This window comes from Onychomys torridus, chromosome X, assembly GCF_903995425.1.
Source record: "Onychomys torridus chromosome X, mOncTor1.1, whole genome shotgun sequence".
Lineage (NCBI taxonomy): Eukaryota > Metazoa > Chordata > Mammalia > Rodentia > Cricetidae > Onychomys > Onychomys torridus.
The window spans coordinates 94352155-94372252 of NC_050466.1; the positions used below are offsets into that span (position 1 = coordinate 94352155).

Below are 20098 nucleotides of genomic sequence, written 5' to 3' on the forward strand. Positions count from 1 at the left end.
AACATCACATTGTAAAAACAATTCAAGGACAGAAAGCTAAGGATTGTTTACAATTTTCAGTGAGAAAAGAATGGTGAACACATATCCTTCTGGCAGAGTACAAGGCATTATTTTAATCAATGTCATTTACTTCAAAGATTAAAATTAAAATTTTTAGATAAAAAATTATATGATTATTATAGAAATTTTCAAATTTTATACTAACATTATTTTAAGGAAGTTCAAAACTCCTTGATATGAAGTTTTCTATCAAAAAGGTAACTAAGGCATGATGATCTATACCCACAAATGAAAGAATTCAGAGGAATTCAATAAATAATCAAAAGATAAACAACAGTTCTATCCAATCACTTCTTTAACCACATGTCCTAAAATCGTCTATAATCAGTAACAAGCAGCCCTGTTTTCTTTTTGCTGGAAGTATCAGGAAAAGTAATATAAAAATATATTCTTAACCAATCATGACAAGCAAAGTAAAAGCTATGTAAAATTAAGCCCAAGGTGATGGTGCACGGCTTTTATCCTGCATTCCAGCAGCAGAGAAAGGTGGATCATCTGTAAGTTCAAGGCCAGCCTGATCTAAACAATGAGTTCTAGGTCTACAAAAACTGTCTAAAAAAACAAAATAACCTATAGTTACTAATATTTTATACATGAGCTATTCTGCTTAAACCACATTGCATTAGAGAATGAGTATTTCAGGTAGGCATGATATGCATGCCTTTAATCCAGCACTTGGGAGGCAGAGTTTTAGGCCAGCAGGTCTACAAATCCAGTTCCAGGACAACCAAGGCTACACAGAAAAAAAAGCCACAAGAAAAAAGTCTAGAGTTTGCAAATTTGTAAAAAGAATAGATAAAGACATATATATAGGAGAGGGTCATCTAGAAATGTACTTCAAATGAAAGTTGTATTAAGGGGCTTGTTTCCCTAATTCTACCAAAATCAGGTAAGTAACCATCAAATAGCTTCATTATATGATAATCAATGACTTTAATTCCAGTGCTCAGAAGGCAAAGACAGGCAGATCTCTCTGAGTTTGAGGCCAGCCTGGGCTACAGAGCGAGATCCAGGACAGGCACCAAAACTACACAGAGAAACCTTGACTGGAAAAGCAAAAACAAAAATAAAAACAAAAACAAACAAAAAACCAAACATACAATGAAAAAATGTTTGGTCAAGAAGTCCCCAAACTGAAAACATAAAGGTATCACAATGTATGTATACATTGAACGTTCCTAATCCCAAAAGTTTGATATGCTCTGAAATCCTTTGGATTTAGAGACCTCAGACATTTAAATGGTAAAGTCTTAGTAAGAAAAAAAGATCTTAAATACTCCAAAATCTGAAAACTTTTGCTCCCAAGAAATTTATCAATTAATGATGTGTCTTTTCAAAGCAAGAACCAATTTTAAACTAAACTAAACCCAGGTGGTAGTGGTATATGCCTTTAATCTCAGCACTTGGGAGGAGGCAGAGGTAGGTGGATCTCAGTGAGTTCAAGACCAGCCTGGTCTACAAAGCAAGTTCCATTACACAAAGAAACCTGTCTTGAAAAACAAAACAACACACTAAGTATTTAAAAGGCAAAAGAAACCTTACTGTAATGTCTGTCAAGCAGTGGGACATGGTAGGCAGCACACACCCTTAATCCCAGTGTTTGGGTAGCAAAGGCAGGCAGTTCCAGCCTGGGCTATATAGTGAGACTCTGTCTCCTCCCCCCCACCCAACCCCCCCAAAAACCAACAAGGCATTTGGCATTATTATAATATCTTTTTTAAAAGTACGTAAAACCTAAGGTGGAAAATCTGAGGTAAATTCTCAGTTGCATGAATTTAAGATCAAAAATTTAAGATTACTTGTAAAAAAATATTGTAAAAAAAATAAAAATAAAAGAATAATCAGAAAAATGATAGCTGTCTGCTTTGATCAAACTATATCTGGTCAACTAAATAGAAAATTACATATAGGACAATTCTAACTCACAGTGGTATACATTTACATTCAAATGTTAAACTAACAGAAAGTTATTTATTTATAATAAAATATTGGAAATGAGAATTTTTAATGATCTCAAAAGCCTATTTTTTATTTTCTTACCATCATGGCTTTAAAACAGAAAAAGTAAATAAAATCAATTGTTTATTAAGCCTTTATAAGCATATGTGTTTTAGAAATTTAAAGTACTAACTTCCTTAATTTCAGGAATGAGAAAATTTCTTTGATTTACAAACTAGTCCATATAACTTTATTCTAACAAAGTCTTATAAACTCTTATGAAAGATACATCATAATTAAAATTAAATACTTGAACAAGAAAAAAAGTTTTACATAAATTTATTGCATTCAAAATTAAGCATTTGAAACAATATACTATTTATCTCTTCATAAACACCAACAGTGGACATGAATTACAATACTACCAAAAAAGCAAAGCACATAAAACTTATACACAATTATATAATTGTGTACAAATTTACAATTATAATATGCTATCTATCAAGATACCTCTTGCTCAAAAATATGAAATTGAAAAAAATGCCAAGATTTAATCATGACCTGAAGACAAATTTTTAAATGTTTCTTAGTGCATGTTCAAATACGTTAAAATACTTAAGACTGTACAAAAACAGTGCAAAGAAGTACTTATATTCCCATCAGGAATAGCAGTATATAGCTATATTAAGATGCTTCTTTGAGCCCAGCAGTGGTGTCGCACTCCTGTAATCCCAGCACTCGGGAGGCAGAGGCAGGTGGATCTCTCTGAGTTCGAGGCCAGCCTGGTCTACAGAGCTAGTCCAGGACAGGCTCCAAAACTACAGAGAAACCCTGTCTCAAAAAACCAAAAAGATGCTTCTTTGGTATAGTGGGTATTAAACAAGTTATAAATGTGTATTTTATAAAAGCACATTAAAATGAGTATAAAGACAATTCCTCTCCAAAGGAAACCAGGAGAGTTGTATTTTTTTTTAAATCACAAATACAAGAAGGAATTAAAGATACTTTCCAATAAAATAGTTGTCAGTTACAGAAAGGTAAATCAGAGAATTTTAGAAGTGAAAATGTTACTTAATTTTTGATAAGCTATAACAAAAATACTTTAATAACATTCTTAATGGCTAAATATAAAAGTTCATCTCTCATAGTTAAAAAAGAAGTACTAATAATTAACTTCTAGTAAGAAAGAAGTACTAATAACTAGTAGTAACATCTGAGGACTTGTGATTTCTAGGAAAGCAGCAGCATATGTAAGTGCAAACTGTCTAAAGACAATCAAGTCCGAAATGCTTTCATGATCTAGCAATAATGGTATACTAGAAAATCCCTGACAAAAACACTGTATGCCTTCATCACTCCAATGTGGAGCTCCTCCATATTATCCCATCAAATAACTGGACAGACATTTGTAAGAGAAAAAGTAAATAGGAAAGCAGAGGCTGAGTCATTGAGTTAACAACAGAGCTCCATCTAAGTGGAAAAGTACGTCTAATCTTTCACCCTAATTAAAGTATTCTGTCTACTAACAGGATGCCAATGGCTGAAACAAAAACCTATCTGCATCAGAAGACATAAACCAGGGCTAAAGTAACAGATGCTCTTAAAGCACTTGGTTCTTTTCTCACAAAATTATGACAGCAAGTACATATTTTCAGTTTCTTGATACTGGAGCTTTCTATTGGGAATAAATGGTCATTTCGGTGCTCTTTAATAAAATCATCTCTACACTATTACAATAGAGGAAACACTATCCATTTTTCAATGTTAGAATAAAAAATTATGGCAAAAGAAGTTAAAATCACCAGGCCAAAATCACACAATTATTAAAAGGTTAGAAGTCATCCATTCACTATACATACTCATACTATCTTCTCATTGAAGATTGACTATTATAACAAAGATAGGAAATGTTTATAATGTATGTAGAACAACTGTGTTGACTACGGTTAATTAGTTAGTGTCTGTTTTCTTTACTCACTGCTGTGACAGGGTTGTCTTTTTTTCCTTCTTTCAGCCATCCCTTACATAAGTACAGGTAACTGTATAGGCTTCAATGTTTACATTTAAACCAATTATTTAAGTCTCTGTGACAATAATGTCATACTATCTACTTGCATTTTACTTGGGGAAAGGAGCTAAAATATGAATCGGACTAGATAACTACTCATCAACCAATACTTAGTTTGAAAGAAATTACCTAATCTTAAATATATGATTCATTTTTCATTCTTCACAGATCCACCATGTTGAATGACAAAACAATAATCAAATATAGACATGTCTGTTGTTGCCATTTATTATAATTCACTTGCATCAAAAATTAATCTGTCAAAATTGAAAGCCTCAAAAAATTATCACAGCTTACATGGAAACATACAATGAACAGTTCTTTACTTATAACACACCCTATGCTAGGTGTGGTAATATTGGTATTCACTTTCTCTTAAGGTTTCGAGCTGTAGCCCATTTTCTAGCCTTTCTTTCATACTTGCAGAAGACTGTGCATGAGTCTTTCTAAGGCAGGGAGTCCTGGGTTTTACAACCTGCTTGCTGTTGTGTTGTTACTGTTTGTGCCCATGCGTAGGGTGTGTTATAATCTTAAGTTCTGACAGATGGAATCATACCTATTCTCAGGATCATTGTCATCGTCATCATCATCCACTGTGGCAGGCGCTGATTTAGGTAAGGCTTCATCTCCTTTGGGGAAAAAGTATACTTAAAATTAGCTTTGAATTCTCTATACAAGTAAAACTGTGTGAAATAAAACTGAAATTCAACAACGCTAGAGCAAACTGGTAGATTCTCTACAAAACGGGCAAAATCTAAAAGTAAGTACAAGGAATGTTGATTAAAAAGCATACAAGGACTTTATAAAGGATCTTGTATGTCTAAAGGTTCCTTTCAAAGCACAAAAATTTTATTTAAAAGGCAGCCTTTTTAGAAATGATTATTAGTTGCAATCATTACCGGCAGTTTCTTGTTACAGTAATTATATTAATCTACTGAAAGTTTAAAGCTAACAAGGTCCATTTTATCTGGTATCGCTGAAGAATAACAAAACTTCTAATTTGGTAGTGCCAAGTAATTAAAAAACACAATTTGAATCCATATAAAACGTACAAATTGAAGTACCAAGAAAGACATTCAAATGCACTAAGACTTATTTCATTTTTAAAGTTCTATTCTTTTCATTTAAAACCTAAGGAGATGGCTGAGGTTGTTGTTCCGTGGTAGAACACTACTCTAATATTCACAAGGTCCCAGATTCCATCCCCAACATAGCAAAAAGAGAAAAAAGGCAGGTGGACTAGAATTTGTGTGTGTGTCACTGTACAAAAAATTTTACCTTAAAAGAACAAATTAAATATTAAACTCTAGCTAATATTATGCATTCCAAAGCACTTAGGGTTACTTATGCTGATGTTCACTGTGAATTCTGAAATGTACGGAAGATGTAAAAGACATTACAAAGAGTGGGGAAAGTTCACAATAAATACCAATCTCAAATTAAGGAAATTAATTAGTAATGGAATAGCCAGGTAGGGTGGCTCATACTTGTAATCTTAGCACTAGACAGGCAGAAGCAGAGGATCATAAATTTGAGGCCAGCTTGGGCTATCAGCACTTGAGAAGTTAAAACCAACCTGGTAAGTTCCAGGCCAGCTAGGGTTACACAGTGAGACCTGTCTCAAAAAAGAAAAAGAAAAAACAAAAACACCGAAGGGGCTGGAGAGATGGCTCAGTGGTTAAGAGTACTTGCTGCTCTTTACCAGGATTGGAGTTCAGTTCCTAGCACCCTTACCAGGCAGTTCACAACTCTGCCTGTTAGTTCCAGATCCAGGCGATTCGACATCCCTTCTGATCTCTGTGGGCACTCACAAAAATGCATAGACACACAAACATACACATAAATAATAATGTTTTTAAAACATACAGAAATCAAAATAAATCTTCAGTTTCAATGGATTTGGCACTATATTAGTTACACAGTAAAGGGAGTATCTGAGACCCTTTTCTCTTTTTCTTTGCCATTTTTCCACAACGTAATGGTAGGGGGAAATGGAGGAAAATATAAAGAACACAGAGTTTGGGCTGAGGAATGTAGCTCAGAGGCACAGTATTTGCTTAGTGTATGCAAGGAACCAAAACCTAACATGGAGGAAGGGATGGATGGATACCTACAGATTCAGGATAGAAATATGCAATGCAGAAAGGCAAAAAGAACTCTCAGGCTAACCCAGTAAAACATCCCACTTGAACAGAACAATACTGAAACAACGTATAACTAGCTATATTACCTTCATTCCCTCTTTTGTAGAGACAGGGTCTCACTATTTAGCCCTGCTTGATCAATAATTTGCAATGTCACCTATAACAACTTCAGATCACTTGCAGTGATTCTACCTCTGCCTCTGGGTTGCTGGCATTATAAACCATTACCATCATGCCAGCTGATGTAAGCCCCTTTACTGTCTAAATGGTGACGTAAACTTCAAAGTCAAGTTCAAATACCACAGATTCGTCTAAATTTTTCCATAAAATATTCAATAGCTCATTTACCACTACAGCTCCCACTGTGGCTTTCTCAATTTTATTTTTGTTTGTTCTTTAAGAGTCAAGGTATCATTCTTTTTTGTTCTGTTTTGTTTTGTATTTCAAGACAGGGTTTCTTTGTGTAGTGCTGGCTATCCTGGAACTAACTGACTTTGTAGACCAGGCTGGCCTCATACTCATACAATTTGTCAAATCTTAATGGACTGGACATTGTTAATATATATAATGGCATTTTTGTCTGAGTCTGTCAAATGTTAATGGACTAGACATTGTTAATGCAATTCTTCACTGTATATATTGTATGTACTTATTGGATATAGTTTTTCTTGTATTAGTTTTAAGCTTTTTTTTTTTTTTTTTTTTTTTTTTTTTTGGTTTTTCGAGACAGGGTTTCTCTGTGTAGCTTTGTGCCTTTCCTGAAACTCGCCTGGTAGACCAGGCTGGCCTCGAACTCACAGAGATCCGCTTTTAAGCTTTTTAAATTTTTAGACAAAAAAGGGGAAAATATGGTGATATTGTGTCCCCCAATATATTGTGCACCTTAATAAACTTATCTGGGGTCAGAGAACAGAACAGCTGCTACCTACAGAGACAGAAAATGGTGGCACACACACCTTTAATCCTAGCATTCTGGAGGCTGAGATCCATTTGGATCTCTGCGAGTTCAAAGCCACACTGGAAACAGCCAGGCTTGGTGACACACGCCTTTAATCCCAGGAAGTGATGATAGAAAGCTATTTAAGGCATGAGGACCAGGAATTAGAGCCTGTTTAAGCTCTTAGGCTTTTAGCAGCTGAGATCCATTTGGATGAGGACTCAGAGGCTTCCAGTTTGAAGAAACAGGATCAGCTGAGAAGTTGGTGAGGTGAGGTTAGCTGTGGCCTGTTTTCTTTCTCTGATCTTTCAGCATTCACCCCAATACCTGGCACCAGGTTTGGGGTTTGTATTTATTAATAAAACCTTTTAAGAGTTGGGCGGTGGTGGCGCACGCCTGCAATCCCAGCACTCGGGAGGCAGAGGCAGGTGTATCTTTGTGAGTTCGAGGCCAGCCCGGTCTACAAAGTGAGTTCCAGGACAGTCTCCAAAGCTACAGACAAGCCCTGTCTCAAAAAACAAAAAGAAAAAGAAAAAAAAATTAAGAGGCTGGTTCAATTCCTAGCACCCACATGGCAGCTCACAACTGTCTGTAACTCCAGTTCCAGGGCATCTGACACCTTCACAAAATAAAGTTAAAATAAATAATTTTTTAAATTAAATGTTAAATACTCCTTTTCACTGGGAGATAGTTAATCGAAGTACTTGGGAGGCGGATCTCTGTGAGTTCAAGGCCAGCCTGGGCTACGAAGACACTTCCAGGAAAAAGGTGCAAAGCTACAGAGAAACCCTGTCTCGAAAAAACAAAAAAACAAAAACAAAAAACAAACAAAAGAAAAGAACAAGTTGGGGCTGGAGAGATGGCTCAGAGGTTAAGAGCACTGGCTGTTCTTCCAGAAGTCATGAATTCAATTCCCAGCACCCACATGGTGGCTTACAACCATCTAGAATGAGATCTGGCGCCCTCTTCTGGCGTGCAAACACACAAACAGGCAGAACATTGTATACATTAGATAGATAGATAGATAGATAGATAGATAGATAGATAGATAGACAGACAGACAGACAGACAGACAGATAAGAACTAGTTGACCGAAATCTGATTCATCAGCGTGGGTAATGTGGGGATTTTTCTTTTTTCCTTTATTTTGATAGTGTTTTTAAAACAGAAATATCTTTTCATACCATTAAATACTAGCTGATGAGTAAAGAAATTACAATAAAGTGAATTTCAATTGTTTAGGTGTTCAGTGTTAAAGCATTAGTCTAGTGTACACAAAGGCCTGGGAATAATCACCATCTAAAATCAAAACAAATTATTTCAGAGAGCCAGATGTGATGATTCAGAACAATTGGATGCTGACAAGCCTCAGCTAACTTGGTTAGACTGAGTTCAAGACCAGCTTTGTATATATGAGCCCATCTTTTTTTTAAAAAAACAGGGTTTCTCTGTGTAACAGCCCTGGCTGTCCTGGAATTCACTCTGTAGCCCAGGCTGGCCTCAAACTCAAAGATCCCCCTGGCTCTGCCTCCGAGTGCTGGGATTAAAGGTGTGCACCACCACTGCCCGGCATATGAGCCTATCTTTAAAAAAAAATATTTCAAGGAATTTGATGAAACATAAAATTATGCTTGCTTTGATTTAACAAAACAAAGTCTCATAGCAAAGAGAGTCAAAACTTCTATATTCCATGCTATACTAGTATCAAGCACTCACCACCAGTGCATGAATAAATACCTACTAAACTACTGACATTATAACCAGCCTGGCAGAATAAAGATGGAGACACTTGTGCCGCTTAAACTAACTACTGAACAATAGATCCCAAGAAATGGAAAAGGAATTTCCAATTTCCTAAGACGTCTCATTCGAGGAGAAGAAAAAAACTAGTATCCTAGAGCTAGTCACAGGGAGAACGTATGTCTAGAAAAAGAGGTTCCACAGGTCTATCAACTTGTCACAGTACCTTATATGTGCTCACTTCAGCAGCACATATATTAAAATTGGAATGATATAGAGAATTAGCATTGGCCCTGCTCAAGATAGATACACACACACACACACACACACACACACACACACACACACACACACACAAATTGTTCCATATTTTAAAAAGAACAAAAACAAAACAAACAAAAAAACACTTCCTTGTAGGAGACGACTGGCTGAAGCCTAACTGATGAGTCTGCAGTAGGTGAAACTACACCTTGACCAAGACTCCTTAGATATGCCTGGCCCTCTACAAACTTTAATCTCAACTTAACACTTGAAACATGGGGGCTGGGGAGGCCACTGGATCTCTCTATCCTTCTTCCTAATATGAGCACCGTGAATAAATCTATTTTGACTTTTGACTATAAATTATACTGCTTTAGTAGGCCTGTGGGAAACAGCAGACAGCAAGACTGAGCTTCTTGGCATATGGACTGTAACTCCAGGTTTAGTAACAGCATCAACTTCATTACCTTTCTTAAATTACTGTACATTATTCCAAAGACACACAATGAATACTAACAAAAGAATTGTGCTGTTTATCCAGGTGTGTAGTTAGAGTTTTCCTGCCTGGCCCACAGTCAGGACAAATCTAACTTCTAAAGAGCAACAACTTGTTTAAAATGTTTTACATTGGTATAGATTTTGGTCTTTCGATACAAACTTAAAGTTAATTTTGTTATACTGTGTGTATATTTCTACTCTTATTTAAGGTATTATGTTTATATAGCTCATTTTAAAATGTAATGGATAATTAAAAATAGATTAATAATTAGTCATCTATGATAATCATACTCGTAGCCATGTTAGTTAAGTCTTCTAGGTATACATAGAGAGATATTTCAGATAGACAGGTAATCTTCAAATACTTCAAAGACCTACAGAATATGGCATTTAAAATATTTTTAAAATTTAGACTTTCTGGACAGTGAGACATGTCTGCTCCTGGCAGCACCGGATTTACTTCAGAGAGGAGGATGGGCATTGAAGACACTTCATATCTTATCTTTACCTTGGCAAAAATAGCCATTTGGGCAAGAAACTGTTCTTGCCTGGACTGCTTGATCGACTGGACATGCAGGACCCATAGGAAGGTGACCACTGAACTTTGCTTGACAAAATGGTCCTTCAGGTACCTGCTTCGCAGAGGAAACTGCCAGACATTCTACAGGACACTGAAAAAAGTGACCAAGAGACTCTAGCCCTATGGGCTGAAGACAAATGCCCTAACTTTACAAAGGAACATTAGGTGACTGTCCAGGCTGCCAGCTGTCTCTGTCTACCCTACAAGATTCCCAAAAAATGCTTGCATCCTTCTCCCAGTTCTCAGGTAATATTATATCCTTCTGAGGTCTTTGATATGGTTGAAGACTAGATAGTTATAATTTTCTCAGTTATGATAAAAGATAAGTTAGATATAAAACCTTGGACTCACAAATATAAGATAGATAGGATATCCTTTTTAATACTATAACTGTAATTCTTGCTTGATAATTGTTTTATTATCTGAAATTTTACTATATAAAAGTTAAAACCTTGCTTTTAAAAAAAAAAAAGAAAGAAAGAAAAGGGGAAGTGCTATGGGATGCTCTGTATGTCAAATGTGTTGCTCCAATTCGTTAAAATAAATGAAATTCTGATTGGCCAGTGGCCAGGCAGGAAGTATAGGCGGGACAAGAGAGGAGAAAATTCTGGGAGGTGAAAGGCTGGAGAGAGACGCTGCCAGCCACCGCCATGACAAGATGTAAGGTACTGGTGAGCCACAAGCCACGTGGCAAAGTATAGATTAATAGAAATGGGTTAATTTAAGACAGAAGAAGTAGATAACAAAAAGCCTGCCACGGCCATACAGTTTATAAGTAATATAAGTCTCTGTGTGCTTACTTGGTCAGGTCTCAGTGACTGTGAGAATGGTGGGTGAGAGAGATTTGTCCTGACTGTGGACCAGGCAGGAAAACTCTAACTACACAGGTGTGCTTGATAAATACTGACAATACCTGAAATGTCCTGCAATGATGCCATAGAAGTAAATAGAGAAGTAGCTACGGTAAATGTCTAAATCAATTTTAACTGGACTTTTCCTCAACAGAAACTCTGAGTCTCAGCATAGAGAAAAGTAAACAATATGGTTCTCACAGAGGGGCAGATTACAAAGTCTAAAGTTGGAATTTATTCTTGCGTACCTGAAGATTGACAAAAGCCAGTGTGTGAAGGCAGCACTAGATTTTCAGTCACAGGCTTGATTTTCTGTTCATCGCTGCTCTCTTCGCCTGCAGAATTCTGATCGTCATCTCCTATATCAGAAGATGAAGAGCTAATGTCTGCTTGCTTCCTTTTAGCACTCGTTCGTAAGGAGTTTCTTCTTTTCACCTTGGCATTGCCTGTCTTCTTTTTAGCTGAAGTTCTTTGTTTCTTCCGCTTTTTAGTATCTTCTGAACTTCCCTCAGCATCAGAAGAAGATGAACCACTCTGTATTTCCTTAGTATTTCTCTTTGAATTTAAACTTCTTCTTTCTCTCAATTCAGTTCTTTTCGGTCTCTTATCAGTGGAGTCACAGCACTCTCCTTTCAAGGAGTATTTCTCAGTATCCGACGATGAACACTCTGGCCTCTTCCCTGATCTCTTCGCAGGCAAACTGGATTTCTTCTTCTCTCTCTGAGACACTCTATTCCTGCTCTTTTTATCTTCTGAAGAGTCACAACTGTCTCCTTTCCCTGGCAACTTATCCACGCCATCAGATGCCTCCTCCTTCTTTTTGGATGACCTCTCTTTCAATTTCCTGCCTTTCTTTTCTGCATCTGCACTGTCATTCTTGTTTTGCTTGGGGCCTTTAGGAAAATGACCCATTTCTTCTCCCTCAGGCAATTTCTCAGTCCCATCAGAAGACGACTCATACTGTTGCTCTGTCTTAATTGTTTCTTCCATCATGTCTGTACTTTTCTTTCCTCTTGCTCCAGTTTCCTGTCTGCTCTGCTTCCCCTCACCTTCAGAAGATTCCTCACTCTGTTCTTTCTTTGGCAATCTATCAGTAATGTCCAAGGAAGCACGCCGTACTTTCCTACATGGTCTGGCTCTCAGGTATTTACTCTTTATTTTTGCTTTAGAAACTCTTTTGTCATCCGAATTCACATCCTCCTCTCCTCCTGAAGGCTTTTCCGCACCATCGGAGGAAACACTTGGCTGTTGCCTCATACAGAGCACCTCTCTGGATTCCACTGTCCTCTTGCCTTTCTCAAAGGAGCCTCCCACTGCAGACAAACTATCTCCCTGTCTGCCTTCAGCATCACCAGCGGCACCAGACAAGCCCTCTTTTACAGTCCCCACTCTGTCCTGCCCTTCATTACCCACTGCTTTTTGGCTCTGTTTCTCATCTTCAGAAAAGTCACGTTCTTTTTTATCTGCAACACTTTTTTTAGTTACTCTGGCAGCCCCAATTTTGCTCATGGCTTTTATCTCTCTCTCTACCTCTGAGTCATAGTTAGAGGACTCTGAGTAGTTTTGGCGTTTCTTTTTAGAGATAATAGAGGTTTCAGTTGGCTTTCCTTTTTTAATGTCAAAATCTGACCCAGAAGTAGAGTTTTTCCGTTTCCTTTTTCCATTATCATCTTTCCCTGTTTCAACTTTATGATTCAGCTGTGTGTCGTTAATGTCAGTGTCTGAAGAGGAACTGTGACTCATCTGGCTTATCTCTTTAAGGACTGCTAGCATTTCATCGGAATCTGAATTCTGATCCACAATCCCCGGTCGCTTAGCTTTGGGAAACTTATGAGCTTTAGAGTTCTCGGCAGCACCATCAGAAAAATTTCGCTTATCCTTTTTTCTTCCTGGAACTGACAGCTTTTGTTTTTCTTTAATAGTTTCATTGCTTTCTTCATCTGAATTTGATATTGCACGATTAGTCTCTGTTTGTCTCCTCAATGGTGTAGTTTTTACACGTGGGGACCTTCGAAGATCAGATTCTTCTAAAAGTAATGCAACATCATTTTCAACTGAACGTTCATTATCACTATTTTCCTCTTCCAGTCCACGTTTCTCTGAGTTGGGGGTCACCCCAGAACTTTTACGGCCATCCTTCTCTTGTGAAACTTCCTGACAGTCAGCACTTTTAATTGGGGAATTAGAAAGGGAAACAGGGGTGAGTTTAACATATAGCTCTTTTCTTACTCTGACTGCCGTTTTTGACTTAATACTTCCTCTGCTGTCTTTTGAAGTGTTAAGTTTTAGAGATGAGCTCTCCAGTTCTGGCTCGGTCCCACTGTTACCATCGCCTTGATAATCAGCTGAACACTGAACTTCCATAGCATTCTCAAGGCTGTCAAAAATGTCTTCAGGAACTGAGGAAGGAACAGACACAATATCCATGTCTAAGTCTTCAGAAGTGTTAGGAGGTTCATACTGAGGTCCATCTTTCCTACCCGAACCCTTCTGTTCACCACCAGTACTTTTATTTGCTTTGTGCTCTTCTCCTGGGATGGGCTCACTGTCTTTCACCTTTATTGATGATCTAGCATCTAACTTTAAAAAATCCTTCTTTTCTGCAGTACAGGATTTCTCTCCCTTCCGTCCTTTCGTTTCGGGCTTTGCATCTGTGATGTTAAGCTCTTTGGTATTTTTCTCTTGGTGTACAGCATCCAAAGCTTGGATCTCTAAATTCAAATCTTCTTCCAATGAAAGATGAGCCTTCTTGATATCAGCCAACACAGATTTAAAAGCCTTAAGCTGACGTAACTTCACAGCAGAACTCATTTCTGAATTATCCGCTGCCTGCTTCAGAAACTTGATGTAACTGGAGTTCATGTTGGATGTAGTCTCAATCAGTTTTTTTGTCTTCTTAATCATTTCTTTAGGCACAGCTAGTGCTGAGTAAGTGCAGGTTACAGAAGCGGAACATGAAACATCTAATCTCTTTTCTTCGCCGTTACAACTGGAACTAGTCTTCTTTGGAGACAACTTGGATGTTTGGTCACACCCTTTACTAGTCTTTTCACTGTCAACTTTTACCTTCTTCTTATTTTGTTGCAACAACTGTTCCAAATTCTCAAATACGCTGTTACATGCAGTGACCAAGTCCAAGAGAGGCTCAGGGTGACAAATGTAGCAATACCACTGATTGTTCTCATCCAGTATTGTGGACAACTCCTTCCGACCAAGGTTGCGCAGGATGCATTTCTTACAGAAGGCATTATGGCAGAAGTCGCAACAAATCAAGTTCCCACCTTCTGCACACCATCTGAAATGGGCCAAGGATTCAAATGTTATTGCCAAGGAAACGGGCTGTAGTGTCTTTACTGATTTTCCATCAGCATTCTCAGTGCTAATTTACATCACTTGCTTACTTTCATCAGAAATGTAAAACTAGCTGGGCGGCAGTGGCGCACGCCTGTAATCCCAGCACTTGGGAGGCAGAGCCAGGCGGATCTCTGTGAGTTCAAGGCCAGCCTGGTCTACAGAGTGAGTTCTAGGACAGGCTCCAAAGCTACACAGAGAAACCCTGTCTTGAAAAAACAACAAACAACAAAAAGACTATAAAACTAGACAAACAAAGGTTTATGAGGAAGGACAACCAACAACTAAACACAGCAATGAAAACACAAAAGATGGATCTAGGGCTGAACAGATGGCTCAGGAGTGAAGAGAACAAAGTTGAGTTCCCAGTGAGTACCGATGTCACACAGCTCACAACTGCCTGGACCTTCAGCTCTACAAAGATTCAACTCGTCCGGTTTCCAAGGGTGCCTACACATACTTGCAGATAATCACACACAGACACACACATATACAGGCACATGAATGAAAAATATTTTTTTTAATATTTTAAAAGATGCATTAACAAGCCAGGAGTGGTGGTGCATGCCTTTAATGACAGCACTAGAGGCAAGCTGATCTCTGTGAGTTCAAGGAAAGCCTGGTCTACAAAGTAAGTTCCAGAACAGCCAGGGCTGTAACTCAGAGAAACCTTGTCTTTGGGCATAGGGGGCACAAATCTAACAAAGTTGATAATCATCCCAAAGTAGACAATCATTAATGTTAAATGAAGAATTTATTACCTACCTACATTGTTCATCCATTCCATCTGAGTCACGGCTAATATCATCACTCATATAATACTTAAAGCAGTTCTAGTGAAAGAGGAGAGGAGGGGAAATTTATTCAAAACACGCAAGTCATAAATGTTACTCTGAAGTCATTAAAAATGTGAAGGGGGCATGTATGGTTTAGATGATGAAAGCAAAAACACTGTCATACCCAACATTATTTTTTAAACATATGACTATCTGAAGAAACTGTTTCCTTGAAATGGATTTCTCTTGTCATCACAAACACTAGTCTTTACATAAAAGTATATTAAAGATTCTATTTAGTAAACATTTCTAACCTCATACAACTAGCTATCAAAGTTCTATATAAAAAAAACATGTTTTTGCTACTTAAAATGTTGAGTGGTCAGCATACACAAACAGTTACTATGTTTACAAGTAAACAATTAACAACCTGCATTATCTTTCAATCTCTAAATATTGCTGAGAGTGGTGGCACATACCTTTATTTCAAGCATGGGAAGCAGAGGCAGGAAGATCTCTGAGTTCAAGGCCAGCTTAATCTTTAATCTTCAGAGTGAGTTCCAGGACAGCCAGGGCTACACAAAGAACCCCTGTCTTGAAAAACAAAACAAACAAAAACAAACAAACAAATAAATCTCAAAATATCTACCATGCAAGGTAGAAGATATGATGGGGAAGTCTGAAGTTCATTAACAGGTAAATAATATCTAATACCTAATGTGAATGTCTAAGAAGCAAAGCAATTAATCAAATCCAAGTCTGATTAAACCTACTTCCTTTCCAGTGAACAGAGAAAGGGAAATTTTTTATGTCATTGGTGAAATGATCAGTGCTCAACACACAGACCCCATCAGAAACTGGAAAACAGCAGTCAGTTGGGTAAGGGAGGAAATGTTGAACCCAGTGAACAAAGATTTGGCTGTCAGAACTTAAAACTGAACAACAGGTACTCAAGAAAAGAATGACAAATACTGTAAGGAACAAAATTAAGCCTAGTAGTTGTAGTTGTGGAGGTCAGGATCTATCAAAAATTCATGCCAGGAAAGATCTAGCATACCAAGGAAAATATGACCCGCTTCTCCACTTCAAAGAAGGCTGCTTTTTTTTTTTTTTTTTTTTTTTTTTTTGGAGACAGAGTCTCAACTGTGGACCTTCTGCCTGGCATGGAACTCACTATTTAAACGAGTCTGTTCTGGAATCCACAGAGATCCACTTGCCTGTGCCTCCTAAGTGTTGGGATTAAGGTGTGCAACACCACCACTCCTGGCTGAAGGTAGTAGCTTTTTATTAGGAAACAAGTTAACGCAAAATAACTCTTAATGCAGTATGAGCTGGAGATCCTGAAACCTTGGTATCATAGATATTTGAAATTAAATCCAGTGTGCTTGGCCAGGCATGGCAGCATTCACCTTTAATCCCAGAACTCAGGAGGCAGAGGCAGGCAGGTCTCTGTGAGTTCGAGGCCAGCCTGGTAAACAAAAGGAGTTCCAGGACAGCCAGGGCTACACAACCTTGTCTCAAAAAAAAAAAAAAAAAAAAGGTAAATACATAAATAAATCGGGGTGTTCCTAATTTAAAGAAAAAGTACACAAAAGACTCTTAAAGGTATAATAAACACATATGAAACACTTTAAAACCTTGTATTTCCTAGTCATATTAAAAATGTTCGACATTTTGAGGCCAGCCTGGACTACCAAGTGAGTTCCAGGAAAGGCGCAAAGCTACACAGAGAAACCCTGTCTCAAAATACCAAAAAAAAAATGTTTGACTTGGAGATTTAGAGAAGTAGAATATTCAAGATAGAAAGTTATGCTGAGTGGCAGTGGTGGCGCAGGACTTTAATCCCACCAATCTCTGAGTTCGAGGCCAGCCTGGTCTACAGAGTGAGTTCCAGGACAGGCACCAAAACTACACAGAAAAACCATGTTTCGGGGAAAAAAAAGACAGAATGAAAGAGGGGGAGGGAGAGGGGAAAGAGGGAGAGGAGAGAGAGAGAGAGAGAGAGAGAGAGAGAGAGAGAGAGAGAGAGAGAGAGAAGGAAAGGAGGGGAGGGGAGGGGAGGGGAGGGGAGGGGAGGGGAGGGGAGGGGAGGGGAGGGGAGGGGAGGAGAGGAGAGGAGAGGAGAGGAGAGGAGAGGAGAGGAGAGGAGAGGAGAGGAGAGGAGAGGAGAGGAGAGGAGAGGAAAGAAGTTATAAACCACGTATGCACTCACAGGGAACTGAGGTTTTGAAAGACATCTGGCTCCTCCCTTCACTTCCCATCCTCTGAATACCATGCTACCCATCTAGAAGATGCTACATTAATCCCATTAGAAGCAATTTAATTCTTACTCATATTTTAAGTATCAACTTGCATCTCCCAAGTTCTAATGACACAAGCTTCCTTTCTATATGCCCCATAATCACAGTATCTTTCACATAATGGCCATTTTCAGGATGTTCCTTCTACACATCTGTATTCCTCCCACATTGTGAGCGCTCCAAAAGGCAAAGCCTTATCACCAAATCTTTACATACCTTACAAATAAGGACTTTCAGTGAAGGGTGTCTATAAATGGAATCTTTTTGAAAATGGTTGACCTGTTGTCCACAAGCTGTACAGCTCACGATCCCATGAAGTCCATCTTCTAGGAAGAAAGAGTAATCATTACTCAAATATTTACACTCACAGAAAAAGAGATATTTGCCTTAGCCAGAATTTTACAATCATTATTAGAAATAATGTAGCTCACAGTCCTTAGGAAAATGGCATTTTGGACACAGGTTAAAAAGGTTAATTTCACTGATCTTTTAAAAGACCATAACAAACTTGACAGATTCTGAGACATGAATGCTAACTATATTCATCATACAGATGTAAAACCCACTTATTACAAGTTGAAATAACCTAGAGATATCATAAAGAAATCCTTAAAATGAGGTTAAAAGCTCTTTGTTTTTTGAGACAGGTTCTTGCTATGTAGCCCTGACTGGTCTCATTCTTGCAATGTAGCCCATGCTGGTCTGGAACTCACAGCAACCCTCCTATCAGTCTCCCCAATGCTGGGATTATAGGCATACACCACCACACACAGATTCAACCTCTTTCATTTGCTAATGAATGCCTTGTAAGCAAATTCAGTGTCCATTCTTAGGGAATGAGTAAGTGGCAATGCTGGAACATTCTTTTTCAATTCTACAGTTAAGTTAGACAAACCGTAAAGGTTTGGCTTCTTACATATAATTGTTTACACAGATCCTACAAATACGGTACATAAAAAGTGAGTAATTTATGGTGTCACCAATTTCCAAATTTACTTCAACATTACCAATCACCAATTACCTTCCTTCTTACTTGACAGCCTGTTCCTTATCAATAATGTTTACTATTTGCAAATATGACATTGTAACAAATGCAAATAAGAATCTTGTTAGCAAGCAGAATGTCTGAGAAGGTGGGAGAGATGACCTCTCCTTTATATTTACTGCAGGAGAACAAGATGAAGACAACTTCTTCAAGAAAAACTAAGCAGAAAACCTCACCTGCCTCGTTCTTTTAAATTTTCTATTATTATTTATGTGTATGGAAGTATGCCTGCACTATATCTGTTTCTCTCAGAAGCCAAAAGAGGGAATCAATCACTTGGAACTAGAGTTAAAGATGGCTGTGAACCACCTGGATGCTGGGAACTGAACTCAGGACCTCTAGAAGAGCAGCCAGTGCTCTTAACCTCTGAGCCATCTCTCCAGCCCCTCCTACTTTACTCTTAATCCCTAGTTATGCCAATGGAGTTCTTCTCATTCTGAGAACATCAAACCAGCGGAGGAATCTTAAAAAACAACAACACAGTCACAGACCTGGAATCCCAGCAACTTGGGAGGCTGAGACAAAAGGCTCAATCACCTGAGCCCAGGAGTTTGAGTTTAACCTGAGCTACATAGTGATACCCTGTCTCAAGAAAGAAAGAAAGAAACAGAAAGAGAGAAAGAAAGAGAGACAGAGAAACAGAGAGACAGAGAGAGGGACAGAGAGACAGAGAAAGTTAAGAGAAACAGAGAGAGAGACAGACAACAGAAAGTAATTCCTACCTCTAAACACTCAAAGGGACAACTTTTTACAGCTGATGGTGATATGCAATCAAGACCTTGATCCAGATCACATAGTAGGAGTATCCTTCAAAGAAAATCAGTGCCAATGTGTACATTCAACATGAAAAGAATGCAACTGGAGGGAAGCAACTGTCTCCCCATCAAAGACAAAACACCTGGTATATTTCTCACCATTTAACTTTGTATTTTGTATTTTTGTTAGTTTTAAGGTCCAAGGCACCATGGCCACAAATAATAGTATATCTTTATTTGTAGGTATTTTTAAAAAATTAAAGTATAAGACACAATCACACTTTTTCATAAGAAGAAAATCTGAAGGCTTGCTATATAAGCTTTTACACATGAAATCAGTGTCCTGTGTCAATGTTTTTCATCTTAGATACTTGTAGTCTGATATGTTTTTAAAAGAACTAACAGTGTACTTGTTCATGTTAAATACTAATTAAGATAACTGAAAGCTGTAGTTAGAATATTCATCCAAGGTTAGATTCTATTCATTAAACATCCATGTCCTTTGGTGTACACATTACACATCTTTTTTGTTAACATGGTGACCTTCAGAAGATTTTTTTTCCTAACATGTGCAAAAGGAATCATAGATGAGACTAGCTACCGCTTCTTATTTGGGACATAGATGGCAGTCCGTTATACTAGTACAACATTGGAAAGCATGAAACTAAACCCATGCATTTACTGCCATGGATACATTTACAAAGCATATAAAGAGCATACTATTACATTTTTTAAAAATGAAAAATGGTTTTGACTCACATACTGATACAGCTAACCATGCACATACATGCACA

The 20098-nt window shown here is 37.8% G+C and overlaps 1 protein-coding gene and 1 non-coding gene across 7 annotated transcripts in view; one reads left to right on the forward strand and one right to left on the reverse strand.

Annotated features, from left to right (window-relative positions):
* The window catches only part of Atrx (ATRX chromatin remodeler), a 180338-nt gene that overhangs the window by 96363 nt on the left and 63877 nt on the right, over positions 1-20098 (reverse strand). For 4 of the 6 annotated variants that reach the window (XM_036175691.1, XM_036175689.1, XM_036175693.1 and 1 more), the window contains 4 exons: positions 17721-17830; positions 15194-15261; positions 11326-14372; positions 4623-4695 (listed from right to left, as the gene is read on the reverse strand). In XM_036175691.1, coding sequence (XP_036031584.1) covers positions 4623-4695; positions 11326-14372; positions 15194-15261; positions 17721-17830 — 3298 coding nt within the window. The remainder of the gene's footprint in view (positions 1-4622; positions 4696-11325; positions 14373-15193; positions 15262-17720; positions 17831-20098) is intronic. The other 2 variants (XM_036175690.1, XM_036175694.1) reach the window with 1 other exon arrangement.
* Positions 9121-9226, forward strand: LOC118574885. The gene has a single exon (XR_004943768.1). It is a non-coding gene; the product is annotated as a U6 spliceosomal RNA (small nuclear RNA).